This window comes from Anomaloglossus baeobatrachus, chromosome 10 (genome assembly GCF_048569485.1).
Source record: "Anomaloglossus baeobatrachus isolate aAnoBae1 chromosome 10, aAnoBae1.hap1, whole genome shotgun sequence".
Taxonomy (NCBI): domain Eukaryota; kingdom Metazoa; phylum Chordata; class Amphibia; order Anura; family Aromobatidae; genus Anomaloglossus; species Anomaloglossus baeobatrachus.
The window spans coordinates 9,117,392-9,136,391 of record NC_134362.1 but is presented as its reverse complement, the minus strand read 5'-3'; the positions used below and the strand labels follow the sequence as shown (position 1 = coordinate 9,136,391).

The following is a 19,000-nucleotide window of genomic DNA, read 5'->3' as shown; positions in this document are numbered from 1 at the left end:
CTTCCCCTCCTCCAGTAAGACAACACTGGAGTAAAAGATGGACTCCTTTTTTTTTACCGTTTTTATCTCTAAATTTGGGGTACGATTTATAATCCGGTGCATCTTATAAAACAAAAAATACGGTACCCAGAAAAGACACAGAACGCTCTGAGTTTTGCAAACAAAACTTTCATAGTCACTTCATTTATATATTTAACCATCAAAAAAACTCTACCAAATGTTTTGGTTGCGTCTGTGCAAGTGGTGGATACTCCAGCAAATAACAGATAAGTGATGACTGTAATAGTGTTGAGCGAGTATGCTTGTCACTACTCGGTACTCGCACGAGTATCACTGTACTCGGGCTACTCGGCGGGTACCGAGTAATTTCGCGATACTCGTGCTGTACTCGTGGTCTTCATGTTGGCGCTCTTTTGAGAGCCAGCCCTCATGCAGGGATTGGCTGGCAGACCGCAATGCCACAGCCCTGTTACTTGTGGAATTGCAGTGATTGGCCGGCCCTCACAGAATGACCGTGCCTTTAGCCCGACACTTCCCCGCTCGGCTACGGCCCCTCCTGCACTCCACTCCGCGTGTATATATATATGCACGCTTACACACACACGCACGTTTTTTTTTTAATTTACAGTTTTATGGTTTCTACATGCTGCCGGTGGTCATTTCACAAAAATACTCGGGTCTCCCATAGGATAACATTGGGCTCGGTGCTCGGGCCGAGTACACGAGTATCTTGGGATGCTCGGCCCGAGCCTCGAGCACCCGAGCTTTTTAGTACTCGCTCATCACTAGACTGTAATTATTGGGCACTTCAAGGAATTTCAGCCGGTCACCTTAAAAGATTTCCTAACAGAAATAAATAAGAAACTTGCAAGTTTCATTCTTCTGTTTACTCTGCAAATTATTACTATTATGTTGTATTATCAGTAAAATGAAGAATTGGTAACGGTTATTATTTAACTAATGCCATATAAAACCATTCTACTCATCTTATAAAACCTCACGCAGTCCGGCTCATTATATAGGACTTTGTATTTTGCTCAGGTTTATAGAGAATGATGTAACATTTAGGGAAAAATATGCAGCCTAATAGTCCAGCGTTAGAGGTCAGGATGGCAAATATCTCCACAGCCACCATATATTTGCCTTTGGTGCTGAGATAAGCCGGGATCATGGCTATCCAGACGCTGCAGAACACCAGCATGCTGAAGGTGATGTACTTGGCCTCATTAAAACTGTCCGGTAATGTCCGAGCTAAGAAAGCTGTAATAAAACTAACAGCGGCCAGAATCCCCATATAACCCAGGACAGAGTAGAACCAAAGATCGGAGCCTTCATTACACTGAACTATGATCTTCTCCCTATAAGACTGTGTGTCCAGCTCCTGGAAGGGGGGACAGAGGGTCACCCAACTCATACAGATGGCCACCTGGATGGAGGAGCAGATCAGGAGCACACAATTAGGGAGTTTTACTCCAGTCCATGTTCTCCACACACTTCCAGGTTTGGTGGCTTTGAACGCCATGTAAACCGTTATGGTCTTGGCCAACAACGAAGAGATGGATATTGAGAGAAGTAGTCCAGTGCAGATCTGACGTAACATGCAGGTAATATCCACAGGATGACCAAGGAACAAGAAGACACAGAGGAAGCTGAGCATGATGGAGACCAGGAGAACGAAGCTCAGGTTCTTGTTATTCGCTCTTACAATCGGGGTGTCACGGTGTGAAACAAAAATTGCAAAAATTAAAGTAGTCAGAATACAGAAGAAGGTGGATAAACAAGAAAAAGCTACAGAAATGATGTCCTCACTATAAGATAAATATTCTATCTTCTTTGAGATGCAGAATGTTCTGTTCTCACTTGACCAGGCGTCTTCTGGACACTTCATGCAGTTTTCACTATCTGTAGGAGAAAGTGCATGTGAGATCCGCTCATTAGTTGAGGTTATATGTGCAGATTCAACAATCCCAATTCTAATAAAGTTGGGATGGTGTGTAAAATGTACAGAATTAAGAATGCAATGATTTGGAAATCTCATATTTTATTAACACAGAACATAGGACACAGATCAGGTGGTCAACGATGGTCATTTTATTTGAAAAGGTTAACTAATTTAGATATTGGTGGAAGCAACCCCAAAATATTGGGAAAGCGATAACAAAATTCTGAAAAAGTAAATGGTACTAATGAAAAACAGCTTCAAGTCACATGACGGTAAAAATAGAGCCTGAGAGAGAGGCAGAGTGTCTTAGAAGCAAAGATGGTCGGAGGTTGCCGATCTGAGAATAACTGTCCAGAATTTGTGGAAGAATTTCAGAAAAATGTTAAACTCTTTATGGAAGCCTTTGCTCCTTCTGTGCTAGTATGGGCTGGTTCACTAGGGTAAGCCAGCATGCATCTCTGAAGAGATAATTCAAGGTTTTTTAAAGCTGTCTCAGGTGGCTGTGCTTCCTGAGTATTCAGGCACTAGTGCATTCTACCATAATGTGCTTCCCAGGAGATACACTTCACAATCGGCTCAGCTCCAGCCAGTTGTGTGATTTTCTTCTCATCTGCTCCTGACTGTTATTCAGCAATCAGCTTCTACTACCAAGTTCAGAATAGAAATTCCTGGTGCAATTCTGCCAGATAAAGATACAATCCACCCTCCTGTATCCCGATGCCTGATATCAAGCTCCTCTCAGCTATTCTTGGGGTTGTTTTCCCTCACCACTCTTCTGTTCCTTGGGGTTATCACAGATCTGCAACAAAGTACCAGATTGCCGATACTTCTCTAATACTCCTGTGCTATCCGCACTTTTGGCTCTGCTACATCTAGTGCTTTCAGTTTCGGAGATTAATCTACAATCTTTTGTATCTACTTCTTCTGATCTTCAGTGTTCCTTGAGCTTCTGTCCAGTCCTGAAAAGATCTGGAAAAGTTGATCATTTAAATAAAGAATCTAGTCTCCTTCACCCCTTAAAGACTGGATGATTCTATGACCCGCTAATCTTCGCTTCCTTTGATGTCCTGCTACACAGGTTTGGAATTATAATGTGACCTCAAATTTTACAATTTCAGTCCTAGAGGACAGAAGGTTAATGGTAGCATACCTGACTTATTGGATATTTCTCCTTCTGAACATGGGGCACAATCGTAGCAGCACAAGTGTATGCTGGAAGATGTCACTTTCCTCTGTCCGGATTTACAGCTTGCGGAGCACTGGGACCTTGGGATCTGCAGAAAGAAGTAAAACTTTGTGTTATTATTTATTTAAATATGTCATCAACATTTCAAAACTGTGTTATTTTTTAAAGAAGTGCAGCGCTCCACGGGGCAGGTGGTTAACCTACTCGTTGCTGGGCCGTTGACGAATCGGGTCAGGCGATGTCACAGGTGGCCTTGCCCGGTTCCATTGCACCGAGGCTGCAGTAAATGAAGGGGAAGCAGGGGTGATTGGGGAAAGTTTGTCGTGATGCCACCTGTGGTATGCAGCCAGGGAGTGGCCGCCGCTGCAGAATTCCTCGCCGGGGCAGATATTATGGCAGCCGGGATGGTGCCGCTCCCCACAGGTGGAGCGGGCCCTGGGTGGATGATGAGTTACAATGGCAAGCTGGGTGGCGGCGCCGGTAAGGCCGAGCCAACACAGTCTCTGCAGGTTCAAGGTGTCTTTATTCACAACTTCAATTGCCAGCCCCATAGTACCGGTCACCGCTGTGATGGGCTCCAGCCGATCCCGGATCCGTAGGATGTCAGAACCGGTGCGGTAGTCTGTGGGCCCTTCCTTGCTGCACTTTGTAGAGAAGGTCCCTGTGGCTTGAAGCACTTAGAGTCTCTTCTGTACTAGGTAGATTACTGTTCCCTATGCCAGTAGCATGGATCCTCTTGAGTCTGATCTTGATCAAGGCCCCGGAATCCTGGGTGCCACTTGGCTCTGGAAACTTGTACAAGACAGGTGGAAAACAATTGGAGAAGATAGAAGGAAATGGAGATAGAAAAGACGAACCACCAAAATTGTCATGAGTAGAGATGAGCGGACACGTGAAAGTCCGGTTTGGCGGGTTCAGGTGGACTTTATGTATAATCTTTGTTTATTAGAAAACGTACGATACAAAGAAACAAGAAAAAGACATAGATTTGAAAATTACATACAAATTTTGGAACAATCAACCAATTCCTTAATATTGATGGAACTAAATCATATAAAAATGTAATTTTTCTTGGAAGTACTAAAGAAGCAAAAGTCAAGGAAAGGGAAAGAAAGAAATTAAGTGTGCAGCAAACTCTGAAAAATACAAATGTTGTCTACCCATCTCCCTCAACCCCTCCCCCCTATCAACGATTGTTTGTCTCTACCCCCTCCATGTACATGAGACAGAGCATTATTTTGATGCAGAAATGAGAGGAGGTTTACAATATAACCTAATACATTAAGCATGAAAATTGGGAGCCTATGTCCCCACCTAATTAACACGGCGACTTAACGCCAAATTTCAGGATATTAGAAAGGGAAGAAGAGAACTGAGTAAAAAAGATAGAAGCAGCAAAGAGGGAGGGGAGAACGGGGGAAGGACGGGAAGGTCAGAGGGGAGGAGACATCAAGGTTCCTCAGGCGCGGCTTAGAACCAACGAGGCCCGGCTCGTGGTCACCGTCTAGTCAGAGCCGAACAGCTCTCTGTACACGTTTGTCTCTTTGAAAAGGATCCACGGTTGCCAAATCTTTAAGAATCTCTCGCTGTCCCCGGTCGCCTCAGCGGAAATCTCCTCCATATAAAATATGGAGGCGAATTAATGTTGCCATTCTTGCATGGATGGACACGTTGTCTTCCGCCAGTGTCTAGGTACCGCCTGGTGGGCTGCCGAGAGACAGAATCTAAGTAAGTCTCCTTTTTGTGTCTTAAATGAGCCGGGCAACATGGACAGCAAAGAGATCTGCGGAGAGGGCGCCACTATCTCTCCCGAAATTTTGGTGTATGTCTGAAATATCTCCAACCAGAAGGGTTTAATCAGCGGGCAATCCCACCAAATGTGTAACATTGTCCCTGGGGCCTGGCGGGTTCAGGTGGACTTTAGATAAAGTTCAGTTTAGGACCCAGACTGGAACTGAGTCCCAATGGAAGTAACTAACTGGGCAGTTTGGGTCTCTGCCCACATACATGCCGCCAGCCATTAACAGATCACGTCTGGGGTCGGGGTTTTTCCAATTTTTGGAGTCATTTTTCTCAGAACACGTTGTGCTAAAACACGTTGTGCTAAATCTGTTGTTCTTGATCTATATGCATGAATAAACTGACAACTAAGAATTAATATTTGTTTTGCCAATGGGTTGCGTTCCTACGCAGTCAATGTCAGCACTGATTGGACAATGACTGACGGGTTCAAACCCCACATCACAGCCAACAACCAACCGTCAATTTATTCAAAACTTTCTAAATGGAATTGTGCCGCCCCAGCGGCAGATCGAACTGCTCGGATCCGGGGGTGGTGTTCGTTCGTGGCTCTAGGGTCTCCGGACCCGGGGACTTAGGGGCCACACTCAAATGTAAAATGGGGTATTTACAGGGTATTTGGTATAGTTCGTGACGCCACCCGTGGTGTACGGTAATTAGGAGCACTGTCGTTGCCGTTGGGAGTATCCGAGGTGATGGAGTGGGGCAGCTAGGTGACGTTGCCCTCCATGGATAGGAACAGGCCCCGGGACTCTGTTTGGAGGTGCTGGGACGCAGTGCAGGGGTCAGTCGGGTACTCACTCAGCAATGAAGTAGACGCTGACGACAGGGTAAACCAAGTCTCTGAACGCCATTCCCTCTCAAGGGAAGTTCGTCCAGGTCCCGTCCCCTACAGTGCTGCTGGTGGTCCCTAACCTGACTCCTGGCACTAAGTTTTAGATTGTCCGTTGTGCCCCGGTAGCTTGGAGCTATCTAGACCCTGCTCCCCACTGTGGCTAAGTGAAGGAGCCTGCTATCTGGAGCTCACGCTTGGGATTTCAGTGGGCTGCTTGCTATGAAAGCCCTATTCCCCTTGTTGTACTAGTGCCCTCGATCTCTGAGCTGGGTGGGAACAGTCCATAAAGGCCCCGTTCTCATCAGGTTAATTGCCGGGTTGCCTGAAGCTTCTCACCGACCTAGGGTTCGTGTACCCCATCGTGCCTTCGGTCCCGGACTGGTGATAGGACCAGGCTGCTGGTCGTCCTCCTCGACAGGTTCCCGGCACCTAGCCTCAATCCCCTGTGACAGGGGGTCCGACTCCTCTAGGTCCAGACCATCGTCTGCGACCTAGTTTTCCTCTCCCCTAGGAGCTCCAACTCCCAGCTTCCTCAGAGCTCCTCACAACTCAAAAGCTACCACTCAACTGACTGACCTTGACACCTCCCACCTCTCTGTCTGACCCCTAGGTGGGCGGCCCTATTCCTGCTTAAGCAGCCCACTAGTGTGCTTGACAGGTGTGGTGCAAAGTGTATCAAGGATTTGTGAATGCTGGTGGAGGCAGTACTGCAGGATGGAGACCCAGAACCATGGGGGGTTGAATACTGCACGGGGAGGGCAGTTTGTGCAGTACCCTGTGACTATCTGAATAGTCCAGGGGCGTCACAGAATAAAGAAGGAATGGTTAAAATTTACACAAATTGCAAACTTCCATCCACTTCATATAGCCATCATTTGTACATTGTACATTTCTTAAAGAAGCTGATCTGATCCTTCAGCCAAGGAGGTGGACGGCTCAAACGAAACACCAAGTCTACACCCTATTGAATGCTTGAGCTCCACCGTAACGTCAATGGTAAAATGGAATATGTGGTTTTGTTAATTGTTGTTATTCATAGATTCAGTAGAGAATTTAAAGTTTGACTGATAGAAAAGTTTGCAATGTTGTATAAATATACTTTGTAAGGAATCTAATATTTTGCTTGTTGTGCAGAATATAGGAGAGGGGATTATGGATGAATTGTCGGGATACTACGCGGGAGTCTTTGCCTATTTCCTCTTCTTCTGGCAGAGAGGCACAGGAGTTTAGATGCTAATAAACTATAGACCCTGTAACATCCAGGCTGGGAATTTTTATTACTTACTTTTTTTTCACTGTTTTTCCATCTTATCTTTTCTGTTGAAATTGAGAACTCCAGGTCGCTCCCAGCGCTGACATTGTATGACGCCACCGCCCGCAAAGCTCTGTAGTTACTCCTCAGTAAAATGTCGTTATAAATTGAATAGCTGGGTTGCTGTTCTCCTTTTTCAGTAAAACATTTTCGTTCAGAGCCGTATGTTGAACACGTCATGGCTTTTATATAATGGTGCACCTTTTATAGAGATGAAAACGACATCAGCAAAGTGTGTACATTTTTTATTAACGAGGAGCTAATAATGGAACATAGATTCTGCAGCCGAGCGGATATATTGTGCAGCACAGGTCAGAAATTCTTTAACACTAGAAGTCCCAGGGTTCCAAAAGTCACTGGGTTCCAAAGGTAGAAATGTTAAATGACCCCTCTCTGGGACTTCTAGTGTTAAAGCACAACTAAAGCTTGTTTTTTCACCTCTAGAGTGGCACTTTAAATCTAAACCCCGTGCCCCCGTCTTATGCTTTCCTTCCTGCATTTTCAGTCAGAACTTACATTACAGGTGCTCAATGCATGTCTATGAGAGCCAAAATAAGGCCAAAACGAGGCCAGAACGAGGTCAGTGCAAGGCCAGAATGAGACCTGAATGAAGCCAGAATGAGGCAAGGATGAGGCCAGAGTGAGACCAGAATGAGGCAAGGATGAGGCCAGAATGAAGCCTGAATGAGGCCAGAATGATGCAAGGATGAGGCCAGAGTGAGACCAGAATGAGGCCAGAACGAGGCCAGAACGAGGTCAGTGCAAGGCCAGAATGAGACCTGAATGAAGCCAGAATGAGACCTGAATGAAGCCAGAATGAGGCAAGGATGAGGTCAGAATGAAGCCTGAATGAGGCCAGAGTGATGCAAGGATGAGGCCAGAGTGATGCAAGGATGAGGCCAGAGTGAGACCAGAATGAGGCCAGAACGAGGTCAGTGCAAGTCCAGAATGAGGCCAGAATGAGGCCAGAACAATGACAGGACAATTAATCAACACATAAGTCCCAACTTCAAAAATAAGAAGCATCACTCAATTTAGACACCTACAACATTGTCACCAGATTTCAGATCAGGAGACACAAAGAGTGTATATATGCATATTAATAAGTTCAGTAACTTCTTTTAGGATAAAACCCAAACTTTATTGAATAGTCAAATATACAAATATTAAAATTCAACAGGGAGACACACCTTGTTGAAGGACGGTTATAAGCCCCTATTAAATACACACATCAGTATTGATCGTCAGATATAAAGTCAAAGACACTGATTTTTTATCTCTTATTTGTACATCCAATCAATTATAATTAATCTAGGATCGCTATTATTGCCTAGGTATTAGTGCTATACGACTACTGTATACTGCTACTTTTATTTCAATTCTATATAGCACTCTAACAGGGTCAAACTAATTCCATTCATCTGACACCATGAATTGTCATAGCTAGCACATGGGTAGAGGCACAGATGGCAGCGCGTCAAATGGTGTTTTTTTTGTTATTGTTATAACCATACAGACACTGCGTTATCCATGCGTTTAGGTCAAGTGCCTACAATTCACAGATTAAATTTACACGCATGGATAAATCAATTATTAAATAGTGTGTCATTCATATTGAACTTATACTCAGATCGATGCGCTGTCATCAGTGCACTCACACCATGTGCATCTACTACCCCAAAAAAATTTTTGCATCATTAAACGCTAGTACATATGTATACTTGTAGATATATTTTTTTTCCCATTCAGTGTATTAGTTTATATTTAACTCATAATATCTTCAAAATCATGCATGATTTTGACGAATTAAAAAGCATATGTCCAGTTATAATCATAACATTGCAGCACCAGCTATATATAGTTCATATTCCCAATGCACCTCCACGTTGCTTGATTACCAACAAATTATAGTTAGTCTAGGATCGATTTTGTTGCCTAGACATTGGTGCTATACAGCTGCAGTGTACTGCTACTTTTGTTTTAATTCTATGTAGCACTCAGACAGGGTCATAGCAATTCCATTCACCTGACAGCATAAATTGTCATAGCTTGCACATAGACAGAGGCACAGACGGCAGCGCATTAGATGATATTTTTTTATTTTTGTTGTAACCATATAGACACTGCGTTATCCATGCGTTTAGGTCAAATGCCTACAATTCACTGATTTAGTTTGTACACATGGACAAGTCAGTTATTAAATAGTATATCATTCCTATTGAACTTATAATCAAATTGGTGCGCTGTCATTAGTGCACTCACATCATGTGCATCCACTATCTCATTAGAGTTGCAAAAGCATTTTTATATTTATTATATCGCATCGTGGACGTGCATATTTAAATACTGGTACATATGTATACTTATGGATATGTTTTTTTCAGATAAATTCAATATATTAGTTTCTATTTAAATTTGTTATCTTCAAAATCATGCATGATTATAATGAGTCAGAAGGCATATATCCAGTTATAGTCACAACACTGCAGCCAAGCTACATGTAGTTCATATTCTCAGTGCACCTCCACGTTGCTTGATTGCCAATAACTTTGCAACACACAGAAAATCACAAGTATAGCCACACGCTGCAATACATAGGGCTAGCCGCCATTGTATTAATTGGAGTATGCCAAATTCAAAATATAGCAAGTACAAATATTCACAGTCACCAAGCGTACATAAATATCTAGTGGTACAACTTGATTTAAACAAATGTGCCTGTGAAAGAAGCCATATTTGCTAAATAGCAAGGATATACAATTGTTTTTAAAGCGTATATGCCAAACTGACGTGAATTCATTTACCTGAGTGTGGGGCAATGACAGGACAAGGCTGGAATGAGCTCAAGATGAGGTCAGAATGAGGCCAGGACGAGGCCAGAATGAGACAAGAATTAGGCCAGGACGAGGCCAGAATGAAGCCAAGACAAGGCTCACATAGAAATGCATTGAACAATGACCTCCAGCGCACTCCATTATTATTATTTTTGGCTCCACAAGATACAGTTGTGACGCCCTGGAGTAGCCAGGTGGTCACAGTTACGCCCCCACACAACACCTTCTGCTAAAAAAGGTACCAGCAGCCAACCTAAAACCCTGAGTCACCCCTCTGAGGTTCTGATGGGCACATCAGGTGGGCGGAGCCAGGAGATTGGCTCCGCCCACCGAAGAGTTCACAGGCCCTGAGTCGGGAAAAACACAGAGATGAGAGAGGAGAGATGAGAAAGGAGAGTTGAGAGAGGAGAGTGAAAGGGAGAGGAAGGAGAGGAGTAGAGAGAGTGACAGAGGAGAAGAGAACGCCTGTCAGTGGACCGGGTCGTAGCCCAGACACCCTGTGGCCGGATGCAGATGGTGGTGGACGCCTGCAGGAGCTGGTATTACAGCCGGTGGAACCGTAAGGACCAGGGACGGGTGGTGGCCCGCCGGTACCGAACCGGGGAACCGATTGGAAACTGGAGCACCAGGAGGGGTACTCAGACCCAGTACAAGGCCCAGAAGCTACTGGAACAAGTCAAATTAACTGATTGGGGTTTGGACTTGAGGTCCCTTACCATCCAAGGCCTGACCGAAGACAACAGCCCACCCAACAAGGATAGAAAGCCACCGCCAAGGCATAGAGATCCAAAGGGCCAGCGTCTGCAGGCAAACGGGTTCCTCAGCCCACATTCAGCTGGGGAGTGGACTACCGTCACTGAAGCATAGGCAGTCGAACACATACACAAAAGGTGCAGGAGAAAGGAGGCAACCACCAGCCCGAGAAAAGGGGAGAACACAGCCGGCTGCGGGCACCGTCCACCATCTTGTTTGGTTTACCAGAGACTCCAGCGTGTTTGTAATAGTGAGTACACCGGAGCCCTCGGGCCAAGCACCGCACCGTATCGCATCAACACTGCCGTACACCAGCAATTTACAGCGACCCTTCGGGCCCCGGGACCATCACCCCTACCCACGGAGGGGTTAACACCAAGCTGCGTAACACCGTCCCCGGGAGCCTAGTCAATGGCAGCGGTGGTGTCCATGCATTCACCACAGCCCTGTGGGTGGCGTCACAAACTCTCAATCCCCAAACCACCACCCCACCTGCGCGCGTAGCGCCAAAGCAACGACTTCCAAACATCCTGCCCCCCTTTAGAGAGGTGGCAGGACCCCCAGGTCCGTGGGAAGCTCGAGCCACCCACCGATGAGCACGGATCCGAGCGGCTCGGCAGCCGGCCGAGCCCCCGAGGCGGTACACAGTAGGTCTTTTTTTTTTGAGGGATGTCTTATATTTTGTATTAGTGGCAGTTACTGGGTCACCCGTTAATGAAAGATGAATATTCACTCCTTCCCCTGCCCATAATCCAGCACAACCCCTCTGCTGGAGTCAGTGATTGGAACTTTCGTTAATGTAAAAATTAGGGTATGTGCCCACGATCAGGACTCACTCTGACCTGAACGCAGCGGGTCATGACCTGCGGGGCTGCGTGTCTCCTCCGCAGGAGAACGCAGGAGACCGCAGCTGCTCGTACCTACGGTCACGGTTCACTGCGCTGCGGTCTCCTCGCTGTGTTTTTTTCCTACAGAGGACGCATGCGAATCCACAGCAAGCAAATGACATGCTGCGATCTGGAAAGCCGCACCGCAGGTCAGTGTTTGCTGCGGAAAAAGAAGCACAGTGGGCACGGGATTTCTAGCAATCCATCCACTGTGCTTGTACTGTACAACGCAGCGTTTTGGACGCAGCTGAAGCATGCTTCATCCAAAACGCTGCAAACACTGATCATGGGCACGCAGCCTTAATATTCAGCCTCTTCTCATGTCCACTCCTGTGCGCAGTGTCCGTAAAGTCACTCAGACTGCGGTATTACTGCCCGGGGATGGCAGCACAATGCTAGCATGGGCCGGCAGCTCTTCTGACCCGAGCGTGCCAGTGTGTGTGTAAGCAGCTGTAACTGAGGAGAGCCGCCGGCCAGTGCGAGCCTAGCGCTGCCATCCCCGGGCAGTAATACCACAGTCTGAATGAGTCACTGACACTCGGCATAGCAGTGGCTGGGGGTGAATATTCATTTCATTAAATAGCCGGCATGTGACTATAAACATCGAGACTTACAGCAACACAATGGAACAACATACACCAAGAAAAGTTACATTACCTCAAAGAGCTGCACAACTTGGCCTTATTTTTGGAGAAGGGACTATATTTTAAACATTCTCCAAAAAGGCTGATAAATCCTGCTTGGGTTAATTGTGGAGGTAGATTACACTACACCTTTCTGTACATGTTTTGTAGGGATATATTATATATCGCCATAGATTCACCTTGTGCGTAAGTTGATGTATCTGATGATCTGCAGATTGATGGCCGTGAGTAATGTCCATATTGTGTAAGGCGGTGGCCAGCGACCGGACAGCGTGATACATTTGGAAAATGTTTCCACGGGATACAGACAGAAGATAGTCATTGAAACTTTCTGTTCCTTTACATTTATGTAGAGATATTTTTAGACAAATAGACAACAATTCATTCTTCACTTTGTTACCTGATAGGCAATTAAACATTACAATCCAGAGACTTTCAAGGATCAGGTCTTTAGGATTCTTCGAGGGATGGAAACTGTTGAAGTAACTTTCCATATCGGGCATTTTTCCATGCCGAAGATCAAACAATAAGCTAAGATTGAATACCTGCTGGTAATCTAGTACATTGACAATCTGAGGAGAGAAGGTCGGATTAAGGATTAAGGTCCTGTCATGCATCACATCATTAACATAATATAAAAAACTCTGCATAATGGAATTAAAGGTTCCGCAAGTTATAATAATCCGGGCAGATGACTTCTTTATCATGTATCTACTTTCATCCATATCATTAGTGTAATGAGGAGACTTTGTTTCAGCTTTTAAGACAAAATCCACGCAGATCTCATGGCTGGTGAGAAGGTTCGTCAGTAGACTTGTTTCTGTGTCTCCAGTGTCATCATCAGAGCTTATGATTCCAACCCAGGTCCATCCAAAGTAACGCAAAAAATGACATATGATGGAATAAGTTGTGTAGTCATTGGGGACGGTCCGGAAAAAAGACGGGAACAGAAATCTGTCACTAAGAAATGTGTCTGTTGCCCCATAACTTATCTGTTTAGAAGACAATAATGGAAACATCAGTTACGATCTTTGTCTCCAAGATGCAGTGAGAAGACACTGATGCACATGCAGGCTATTATTCACAGGTCATGCCACTTAGGTCTCATCTGACAAAAGCGCTTTCTTCCACATGTCATGTAGAGGACACAGAGAGTTCTGGTCAGATAAAGCCAAAAGAGAACTTTTTTGGCAAAATGCAAAACAATATGTGCAACAGAAAATTAACCCTACACATTACCCTGAAAAGACCATCCCTAGCGTCACACATGGTGGAGGCTACATCCTACTGTGGGGAGAATTTTCTTCAGCAGGGGCAGGGAAGCTGTTCAGAGATGATGGGAGGATGGAGGGAGCTAAATACAGAACAATCCTGAAGGAAAATATGATGGAGGCTGCGGAAGACTTGAGATTAGGGCTTAGGTTCACCTTCCAGTACTACAACAACCCTCAGCATCCTGCAGAGCTACAAAGGAGGGTTTAGATCAGAGGATATTCCTGTGTGTGAGCGGCCGAGTCACAGTCCAGACCGAATCCACCGAGAATCTGTGACAAGATGTGAAATCACCAATCACAGAAGTCTCCATCCAAACTCACTGAGCGAGAGCGTGTGTGCAAAGAAGAAGAAAATGTCTCCACTAGATGTGCAAAGCTTTAATAGACATATCCCAAAAGACAGAAAAAGGTGGTCCTACAAAGTGCTGACTCTGGGGGGATGAATACTAATGCAAAATAGAAAAAGGTGAACCTACAAAGTACTGACTATGGGGGGATGAATACTAATGCAAGACAGAGAAAGGTGGTGTCACAAACCACCGGGGGGTCACTCAGAAATCCCCCGCGCTGGCTACCAGTACGTCACAATCGGGGGGTAACAAGTGGGGGTCACCCCTCCTTTATACCTCCCGACCGACAGACAGAGCATGTGACGCGCTCTCTAGCGCCCCTCTTATAGTCAGGCCAATTATGGAATTGCCCGACAATAAGCAAGGAGGCCGCTATACTACTTATGCCGATTATTGAAGGGTCCCCGGTGAGAGTAAGGTATATATTCCCCCGACCTCCGCGGGCGGAATATATAAAACCTCCCTGAATCTCACTGGCCTCCCCACAATAATCCTTGGCACAACTCGCTGCCACCAACCGCTTCACGGTAACTATTAGCCGAACACACAGACGTGGGATTCAAGATCGAGATAACAGAACAGCCCAAGATTAATTATATAATTTAATCAGCCTAAAGCACACTAGAAACTACAATATATACAATAGGGAATCTACAGAATATACATATGTCAGAGTACAGTTACAGATAAAGCATGGTTTACAAACAGGTATGCAATTCAATCAGTTACCTTGTGCGTCTGGCCACAGGGGGGCGCTGTAGACCAGGTTTCCAGGAACTCCCACAGATGTTTCCTACACGTGACCCCCAGCGAAAGAACACTGGAAAATGGCCGAAGTAGGGTTATCAACCTGGGCAAATCCAGGTCCCCTCCTACCTTAGTGACCTCAGAGGGAGCACTGCTCCACACCTGGCTTGAGTTATGGACAATCCACAACATGGAATATGGGCCATAACTTTGCCTGGGAGCGTCGTAGGCGGACGCCAATGCTCTCATTGTGACAGTTATGAATTTAGCTACAGAACGAGGGGACTCATGACCTGTCTGCCAGTTCCCCATTGGCTGATATCACGCCTGGGGCATTTCCCAATGTCCTGCTCCCATAAAAAGGGTGTGCCGGCATCGTCCGCATGCGGAGACACCATTTTTATGGTTGCCATATTTATCGGAAATATGGCTTGCGAGATATGAACCATTTTTTACTGGAGTCGTTCTGTCTGGCTATTTCCATAGCCTTGCTAACTAGCTAGCAGCCCCCACTACAGGGTCACGGCAGGGAGTCATCCTGTGTCCATTGTCCCTAAGCCACCTAATTTCCATATCACAGGACATGGCCATGGAGGTGTAAGTGGAACACTGAGAACAAGAAGGGAGGGGGCACTGCCAGGGAGTGATGAGGGATTATGACTGGAGTCATAATTCATCTTCATATCCCGGGATTTGCCTCACACCTCCCCCCTTTTGAGGGCGCTAGGGGGCAGCACACTCCGGTGTTCCCCCGTGCGCCCGTCCGCGACCTCTCCTTGTCGGGACAGCCCGTCTGCGTTACCATGGTCACGGCCCCTTTTGTGGCGAATGGTGAAGTTGTATTGCTGGAGCGCAAGGCTCCATCGCAACAATCGCCCATTCGTCCCAGAGACGGTGTGCAACCAGCTGAGGGGATTGTGGTCCGTCTCCACGATGAAGTGGCGCCCGTATAGATAGGGTTGCAGACGCTGCAGGGCCCACACTATGGCCAGGCACTCCTTCTCCATCGTGGAATAGGCAACTTCCCTTGGTAACAGCTTCCTGCTCAGGTACAAGACTGGGTGCTCTTGGCTCGCAGAGTCCACCTGGCTGAGCACCGCACCGAGGCCGAAGTCACTGGCGTCGGTCTGTACTACAAACGGCCGCGTGAAGTCGGCTGCCTGTAGCACGGGCGGGCTGGACAGGGCGTCCTTTAGGGCCCGGAAGGCTGTCTCGCAGTCCATTGTCCAATCGACTGCAGAGGGCAGCTTCTTCTTGGTGAGGTCCGTCAAGGGCTTTGCCAGGCTACTATAGCATGGAACAAACCTCCTATAGTACCCAGCGGTCCCCAAGAAGGACATCACCTGCTTCTTGGTCCTGGGGGTGGGCCAGGATGCGATGGCCTCTACTTTCTCAGGCTCGGGCTTCAGTGTTCCCCCGCCTACCCGGTGACCGAGGTACTGGACCTCGCTCATGGCCAGCTGACACTTGCCCGGCTTGATGGTCAAACCTGCCCGGTGGACCCGCCTGAGCACCTGTGCTAGATGCTCTAGGTGATCTTCCCAGGTGGGACTGAAGACGGCAATGTCATCCAGGTACGCGGCCGCGTACCCTTCAAGTCCCTTGAGCAGGGTGTTGACCATCCGCTGGAAAGTGGCAGGGGCATTCCTCATCCCGAATGGCATCACCGTGGACTCGTATAGTCCAAATGGGGTAATAAAGGCAGAGCGTTCCCTGGCCTTGCGAGTCAGGGGGATCTGCCAATATCCCCGGCTCAGGTCCATGATGGTCAGGTACTGAGCCCCGGCCAACTGATCGAGCAGGTCATCGATGCGTGGCATTGGGTACGCATCGGCGACCGTGACAGCATTGAGCCCCCTGTAGTCCACGCAGAACCGAGTGGTTCGGTCCTTCTTAGGGACGAGGACTACAGGCGAGGCCCAAGCGCTGTTGGATGCCTGGATCACCCCCAGCTTCAGCATCTCGTCAATCTCCTGGCGCATGTGTTGCTGCACCTCCAGGGAGACCCGATATGCTGAACGCCGGATCGGGGGATGATCCCCAGTGTCCACGTGATGGACAGCCAAGTCAGTCCTTCCGGGCTGGTTGGTAAACAACCCCCGGAAGGGGAGGAGGGTGGCCCACAGCTGGGACCGTTGGTCCTCCAAGAGCTGGTGGCCAACCTCCACATCCTCAATGGATCCGCCGGCCCTAACCTGGGCTAGCATATCCAAGAGGGTTTCCGCTTCTCCCTCCTCGGGCAGGTTGCACACGGGGAGCGCACACGCCTCCCGCTCATGATGTGCCTTCATCATGTTCACATGGAAGGGCTTCCGCCTTCCACGGGCAGGGTCCAGGGTGACCAGGTACGTCACAGGGTTGAGCTGCTGGTACACGAGGTATGGGCCTTCCCAGGCTGCCTGAAGCTTGTCCTGTGGTACGGGGACCAGTACCCACACCTTTTGACCCACTTGGTAGGTCCTCTCACAAGCGTTCTGGTCGTACCAACGCTTCTGATCGGCCTGGGCTTGAGCCATATTGTCGTGTACCAGTTGCGTCAAGGCCTGCATTTTGTCCCGGAAGCGCATGACATACTCGATAACCGACACTCCAGGGGTGGCCAAATCCCCTTCCCAAGCCTCTTTCACCAGAGCCAGGGGACCCCGCACACGTCGCCCGTACAGGAGCTCAAACGGTGAGAATCCTGTTGAGGCCTGTGGAACCTCCCGGTAAGCAAATAACAGGTGTGGGAGATACCGCTCCCAGTCACGCCCATGGGAGTCGACCAACATCTTAAGCATCTGCTTTAAGGTGCCATTAAACCGCTCGCACAGGCCATTAGTCTGTGGATGGTACGGGCTGGCCACCAGATGTCGCACCTGGACTTGCTTACAGAGGGCCTCCATCAGCTGGGACATGAATTGGGTCCCCCGGTCAGTGAGCATTTCCTGGGGAAAACCCACTCGGGAGAAAATCTCCAGCAATGCGGTGGCCACCTTGTCAGCCCGAATGGACGACAAGGCCACTGCTTCTGGGTACCGGGTGGCATAGTCCACTACCGTCAGTATGAAGCGTTTCCCGGAGCTGCTGGGGATGGCCAGCGGGCCGACCAGATCCACAGCCACCCTCCTGAAAGGCTCATCGAGGATTGGCAGAGATACTAGTGGGGCTTTGGGGTGTGGCCCCGCCTTCCCCACTCTCTGACAGGTTTCACACGAACGGCAGTAGGCAGCCACATCGGCCCCCATTTTTGGCCAGTAGAAATGCTGGTTTAACCTGGCCTTGGTCTTAGCGATCCCTAGGTGTCCGGCCATCGGAATCTCATGTGCGATCCGCAACAACTCCGTCCGGAACGGATAGGGTACCACCAACTGTCGGTCCCTGGGCCACGCCTCCGGTGAACCCTGCTGGACCGTGGCCCGGTACAGCCGTCCTTGGTCCCAGACCACTCGCTCCGGGTCCGAGTCCGAGGGAGGCTGTGCCGCCTGCTCCTTAAGAGCTTTCAGGCTGTCGTCAGCTTCTAACGCTGCCTGAAACCCCTGACTAGATGTGGCCAGAATCGACGAGACTGTCACATCTTCGGTCAGTACCCCGGGACCTGTGTCCTGGCCTCCACCTGACTCGGCTGCCACTTGGTCAGAAGGGGAAGAGCTATCGGACCTCCGGGAGGCCCCTTGGCTTCCAGCACTCCCACTGCGGGTGACAGCGGCCACAGCCGCTGCGACCGTGGGTCGTGCCTGCTCCTCCTCCGTTCCTGACCAAGTCGCCGGTTCAGGCAGACCTACCTGGCTTCCTGACACCCCGGTTGTGGGGGAACCATGCACCGAGATCTTACCTGGGAGCACTTCCGCTCCTGGACCGGCCCCAATCTCACCTGCCTGTTCCCCTCCTGCAGCAACAGAACCCCGCTGTGAAATCTCTGGGGACCCCACATTTGCTGTGGTAGCCCCCACCCCACACACTGGTCCTCCCCCTGCAGCACCCTGCTCTCTGCTTATCCCTGCAGAGGGCAACAGATCCCAGCTCACAGGCTGGTTACTTGTAGAGGCATTGTCACACCTTTCTCTGACCCCCTCCCCTGTCACAGCTGCAGCTGTGTGTGTGTCTATGGTGTCTGTGCAAGCAGAAATATCAGAGTTCACTCCCTCCTCCCTTACATCATTCATAGATAACACATTAACATTGTCCGGAGGCATGTCAGTACTGGCTGAAGGTTCAGCCCTTGGTTGGGGCCCAAACTGGGAGGTTATCTGCCCCAAATCTGTCCCAAGTAGCACGTTTGCGGGGATCCGATCAGTTACCCCCACCTCCCTCACCCCTCGCCCTGCGCCCCAGTCCACATAAATGTCAGCAACAGGCAGCGCCGGGTCAATGCCTCCAATCCCGGAGACAGCGAGGGTTTTTCCAGGGATCAAGTCTTGGGGGGACACCATCTCAGGCCGCACCAGAGTCACCTC

General features: G+C 48.4%; 1 protein-coding gene across 1 annotated transcript; it reads right to left on the bottom strand.

Annotated features, from left to right (window-relative positions):
• Window positions 1-997: 997 nt before the first annotated feature.
• Window positions 998-13,212, bottom strand: LOC142255059 (vomeronasal type-2 receptor 26-like). The gene is made up of 3 exons (XM_075326498.1): window positions 12,373-13,212; window positions 3,093-3,216; window positions 998-1,902 (listed from the first exon to the last, which is right to left on the bottom strand). Exons 1-3 carry the CDS (start codon window positions 13,210-13,212, stop codon window positions 998-1,000), a joined length of 1,869 nt encoding a protein of 622 aa, XP_075182613.1.
• Window positions 13,213-19,000: the final 5,788 nt, after the last annotated feature.